Raw genomic sequence first — 6,097 nt, forward strand, 5'->3', positions numbered from 1 at the left:
TTTAATGTTCCAAACGATGTTGTTGACTCTCCAACCATCGTTCCAGAAACACGCACCAAGTAAGCGCCAACCAAACCACACCCAATTTACATCTCTTGACTTTCTTGAGTTTAAAGAAGGAGTGCCACTCCATAAAACTTGGTAAACACTCGTCCTCCACCCTATTTCCCATATCAACCCAAGAAGCTATATCATTCCAAATCCTTTTAACCACCCCACAAACAAAAAAAGTATGCCTGCACTTTTCTAAATCAACACCACAAAAGGAACAAGCAATATTATCTAAAGGAAGGGAGATACCTCTAAGCAACAACAAATCCTTTGTAGGTAATCTATTGAGAAAAAGTCTCCATCCGAAAGCTTTGATTTTGAAAGGCACCTCCAATTTCCACAAAATGCCAAAAGCTTCGTCACTTTTGTTAGGAGGACCGAAAGGAGTGAGTCGCTTCAAAAGAAAGGAGTAACAAGAAGCCACCGAAAAGTCCATCTCCTCATTGAAGAACCACTCCACCCCATCCCTCCCCTCATTCCGCCCTTCCGACCCGTCCACGAAATTTCTCAACTCCCCCACATCAAACGAATGGTTATTCCCCTCCAAACCAAAATCACCCCATATCCACCCTCCATTACCCCATCCGCCCATCGCCGCCACGGAAATATGCTTCAACTTAGAAACCTCAAAGTGACTCGGAAAGAGGACTTTCAAGGAAGTTCCTCCTAACCACTTAGCATGCCAAAAAGGGGTGTTGAAACCATTATTGACGGAGAACCTACTACAATCAACAATCGGGTCGCAAAAAGAATTATAAGAATTTTTCAAGAGGTCTCTCCACCAAAAAGAACAACGAGGAGGTGACAACCCCTTATCCCCACTCAACATCATATGAGACAAATCACCGTAACGGGCTTTCAAAATACTATGCCAAAGAGAATCGGTGCCTTGAAGAATCTTCCATCTCCATTTGTTAAGGAGTGCCACATTAAACAAAGCAATATTTTTGACACCCAAACCCCCCCCCCCTTTCAAAAGGAAGATTGACATCCCTCCATTTAACCCAATGAATTTTCCTTTTGTTCTCCACTCCCCCCATAGAAAATTGCTTTGAATGGAAGTAATCTTTTTAACCACTTTCGGAGGCATTTTGTAAAAAGACATAGTGAAGATAGATAAAGAACTAAGCACGGATTTTAGAAGAGTAATTTTACCTCCCAAATTGAGAAAGCGATTAGTCCACCCCTCCAAGCGGTTCTTCAACTTCACCACGAGGGGATTCCAAGTAGATTCCTTCCTTGGATTAAAGCCAATGGGTATACCGAGGAAGAAAAAAATTACTATCTTCCAACTTGCAAGAAAGAACATGAGAAGCCACTTCCAAGAAATGAGCATTAGAATTAATCCCAATGAGTTTGCTTTTTTGGAAATTAATTCCAAGGCCCGAAACTACTTCAAAAGCACGAAGAACCACCTTAATCGCCCAAATTTTCTTCCAACTACCTTCGCCCACAAGAAGGGTGTCATCCGCGAATTGGAGAATATCAACCCCACAAGATCTCTTAATCTCAAACCTATGAAAATCTCCAACTTCAATAGATTTTTTAACCAAGCCCGCTAATCCTTCGGACACCAAAACAAAAAGAAAAGGAGAAAGAGGATCTCCTTGTCTCAATCCCCTAGAAACGGTAAACTCCTTAGTCGGACTACCATTTACAAGAATCGACATGTTACTATTAAACACCAATAACTCCATCCACTTCAACCACCTATGGCCAAAACCCATCCTTTGCATCATGTACCTTAGGAAATTCCAACTTACTTTATCATATGCTTTCTCAAAGTCAACTTTAAAAAGCATGCATTTACTACCTTCTTTTCTAGCATAGTCGACCACCTTGTTAGCCATCAAAACTCCATCTAGCAATTGTCTACCAGGAACAAACGCACTTTGACAATTATAAATGATCGATAACAACACCTTTTTAAGTCTCCCCGCCAAAAGCTTTGTGACCACTTTATACATGCAACCAACCAAGCAAATGGGGCGATATTCGGCCAAAGACACCGGATTTGGTTTCTTTGGGATCAAAGTAAAAAAAGAAGAGGTGATTGCCTTCGAGTTAGCGTTTCCTTCAAAGAAATACTCAAAATACCGAATAAAGTCTTCTTTAAGAAAATGCCAACATTTCTTTATAAAAAGAAAAGAATAGCCATCCGGACCCGGGCTCTTATCTCCACCACACTCCCACACCGCCTCTTTGATTTCGGCCTCTAAGAAAGGCTTCTCAAGATCCGCCGCTTCAAAACCGTTGATAGAATTAAAAGAAATACCATCCAAAACCGGTCTAGACTCCTCCGTTTCTAAAAATTTGTGCTCAAAAAAATTAAACACCGCCTCTTTAACATCTTCAACCGACTCCGCCATCCCATCCGGGGTAATAATGGGACCTAAATGATTTATCCTTCTCCTTTGTTTCATCATCTTATGAAAAAAACTGCTATTAGAATCTCCTTCCCTAATCCACTTCACTCTAGATTTTTGAAGAAGCATATTCTCTTTTAGCCTCAAATTCCTCCAAAAATTAGCACTAGATTCCTTCCTAAAAGCAAGATTAGCATCAAAACAAGCATCATTAAAAGAAGCTAACCTTTCATCGGCAATATTCAAGTCCGGACTCCATCTTCCATATCCAACTCTATCTTCCCAAAAACCTCTTTGTTCCATGATCCGCTGTCGCGCGCGGGTCAAAAACGAGTTAACTGCAAAACTGTAGTACGACGGTAAGGTAACTCGAATATCGTCTCTCAAGGACTCTTAATTATTACTCACTGAAATCGAAATTGGGGGGGGGGGTTGGTTTGGTGGTCGAATTACAGAAAAAGTGCTTAAAATAAGTGATTCTGAAAATAAGCTGTTTTGAAATAAGTGATTACGGAAATAAGTCAATCTACTGATTCAGTTCCTACCAATCATCGATTATTAAAATCTCACTATCCTAAGCGGATTCCTTTCCCGTTCGATTACAATATAATCAACAAGCGTAACAATATTATACGAATTATGTTTTCCGTTTGCCGAATTAAGCATTCGGTAAAGCGATAAGCGGGTTAACGATTAAGCAAAAGATAAACAAAATATATTATTGAAGGAAAAGGAATTTTATTGCAAAACTTATAATAATCTCATAGTTTCGGAACCTGAATTCGGTAGATCAACCAAAAGTGATTAGTTCGCCATGGATCAATTCGTACAAGCTTCAAGAATTTCGTGAATAGTGACCGTATGAACAGTAAACGCGGCTTCCTAACGTAAGTCAAAACCACAACCCGTTTTACAATCCAACTGGGTCAAACATACGACCCAGACCCAAAACCAATTGACCCGAAACTTAACTAAAACTAGTGCCGCAACTTCAACGAATATTCTGGCCCTTCTACAGTCCGATTCTGACTTCGACTCCAACATAAGAATTGTAGCTCTTTCTCTTAGCTTTCCGGAGATTATTAGAACGCCTCAATCGGACTCCTAGAACTCCAGATATGATCGTTTCCGTGCAGACTGTTAAAGCTGAAAATTAAATACGAAAATCAAATAACAATAAAAATAAACAAAAATATAAAAACATTATAAAATACAAAAATAAGACAAGCAAACCATGGAAATGTATAAGTACAACCGTAGAGAAATGTGCATCAAAATGCACTGATCATTCCACCTTCTTAATTTATCTTTTAATAATCGGAGTTTTTCCTTTAGAATGAAATCGCCTCTTCCTCCCACCACCAAACTTTTCCATTCTTTCTCCACAAAAGGAAGAAAAGAATCAAGAGAGAACCACTCATTGTTGAATCTAAAGGGCTTTGGTCCCCAATCCAATTTATCCTTCATAATCCATACCGGGCAATGATCCAAGATGTCTCTATCACCAATTAATTGACCAACCACACCCCAATTAGAAACGATGCTACTAGAAACAAGAAAGCGGTCTAAACGACTCATGGATTTTCCGTCACCGCTAAACCAAGAAATTTTTTTACCTTTGCACGGAACATCCACCAAAGAACTTTCATCAATGAATTCCGAAAAAAGTTCCATTTCACAATGATTCGGCACCACCATCCTCCCTTTCCTTTCTCTAGAATTTTTTATAGCGTTAAAGTCCCCTCCCATAATCCACTCACCGTCGTTGAAGGTATTTTGCAACTCTAAAAGCTTCTTCCACAACTCTTTCTTTTTACTCAAAAGACAAGAAGAGTAAATGTTGACAATGTAGTAAATACTATTCTTCCACTCCACCTTCGTGCCCAAGTACCCATCACCTTTAAAACTACTCACAACCTCCACATTATTTTGATCCCATAATGTGATCAAACCTCCCGACCTACCCAAAGAGTTTGAAAATGAAAATCCAATCTCCTGAGAGTTCCAAAAACTTTTATCCCAACCATCCTCCATATTAGTAATCTTTGTTTCTTGTATCAAAAACATGTCCGCCTTAGATTTCTTGATAATAGCACTATTTCTCTTCCTCTTAAGAGAATTAACCCCCATCTTATATTAAAAGAGCCAGTGATCATGAGACTTCTTTAGAAAGCACCTTCCGTCCTTCCCCATTCTCACTATCTCTGTCTATTATGTTGCGCTTCAAACAAATTTTTTTCCACACCCCTCCACATCAACCACACCCAACGCCGCTATAGCATCCCACAAGTTCCCACCGAAATCATTTTTCAAATATTTCCATTGGCGTCCATTACTTCTAACAATATTGGATTCCTCAATATGATCACCATAAAAAACAGAACATTGAGACCCTTCAAATTTCCCCGAATCTTCATTGAACTTCACCAATAAAGTACCTCTATGTTCCCCACTATGAAGACCGTTCTGGCTCAAATTCTTGCTACTGTTTTTAGACTTTCCTTGTTTCTTACCTCCACTCCAACATAACAAATTACCTCCACCATTCCCACCACTACCCCACCCATTTACAGACCTCTTTCTAATTTTCTTCGGGCACCATTTTTTGATCACAACAGGTTTAGAATCTGCAAAAGAACAATTGACAGCTGACAATAAAGGATCCGAAACCGCCTCAGCCACATGCCCAGAACTGTTCATCGCTTCTGCCGGCAAAGAAGGTTCTGTCCGGAACTGGGAAATAGCCTCATCAAAACTTCCCGCTTCAGAATTGTTCCCAACTACCTGCCCGGATTGAAAGACTGGTACTGAAGATGAAACCTGAAATTTATCGGCCCCTCCTACTCCGCCTCTCGACGAGACTCCTATATCAATATCTACCTGACCCTTGAACGAAACGCCGACACCTTGGTTCAGATTCTCAGCCGAGGAAAATTGATGAATAGACTCAGATGATATTTTGGTCCCAATGTCCTCTTCATCGACTCCATTTGCGTCCTGCCAATTCCTATCAGAGAAAGCTGAAGAAGACTCAGAATCTCCCTTACGCGACGGCCCTGCGCTATTTCTATATTGCAACAACGCGTTCTCTCGCACCACAACGTTGAACCTCTTGTTGTCAATTGATACAGAAACAGTATCAGGGATTTTGATATCCAATTTGACCTTCACGATAATCCTATCAACATCAAAGGCTTCACCTTTCGATGTACTCTCGTCCACGCAGATGAAATTCCCCCATACCTCCGCTAGGGAAACAAAAAATTGAGACTACCATGCATGAGCTGGAATGCCGAATATTCTCAGCCACACATCCCTACTAACGCCCACTGTTTCTTCTTACCAATTCTTGATCTCAGTGAACCAGCTTTTCCACCAAGTTTCACCTTCGGCAATCAATGCTTTGATAAAACCCAGCTCTCTGTCCTCCAGCAAGCAAACGTCCCCACCCAATGGAGTAACATGCACAGCAAAGACACCCTCCATCTCTAAATAAGATTGAATGTTGAATGCAGAACTTGGGATGAGAACTCTCCTGACATACGCTTTTTGAAATCTCGTTTTATCTTTGACTTTGGACTTATAGCAGAGAAGAGGGGTCGGTTCCCCGACGACGTCGCTGCAACTCGAACCACCCTTGACCACCGTCGCAAAAGACCTAAAGCCCCTACTAGCACCCA

At 40.7% G+C, this 6,097-nt stretch overlaps 1 protein-coding gene across 1 annotated transcript; it reads right to left on the minus strand.

The window, feature by feature from the left end:
- Positions 1–3,236: 3,236 nt before the first annotated feature.
- Positions 3,237–4,547, minus strand: LOC131597531 (uncharacterized). Its single transcript, XM_058870223.1, has 2 exons — positions 3,894–4,547; positions 3,237–3,299 (listed from the first exon to the last, which is right to left on the minus strand). Exons 1-2 carry the CDS (start codon positions 4,545–4,547, stop codon positions 3,237–3,239), a joined length of 717 nt encoding a protein of 238 aa, XP_058726206.1.
- Between the last annotated feature and the right edge of the window lie 1,550 nt (positions 4,548–6,097).

Source organism: Vicia villosa, linkage group LG4, assembly GCF_029867415.1.
Source record: "Vicia villosa cultivar HV-30 ecotype Madison, WI linkage group LG4, Vvil1.0, whole genome shotgun sequence".
NCBI lineage: Eukaryota > Viridiplantae > Streptophyta > Magnoliopsida > Fabales > Fabaceae > Vicia > Vicia villosa.

Coding starts and splice junctions, on each gene's coding strand:
- LOC131597531 (XM_058870223.1), bottom strand. CDS start 4,547: ATGGGGGTTAATTCTCTTAAGAGGAAGAGAAATAGTGCTATTATCAAG. Junction 3,300..3,893: donor ACATCTTGGATCATTGCCCG/GTATGGATTATG, acceptor GACTTACGTTAG/GAAGCCGCGTTTACTGTTCA.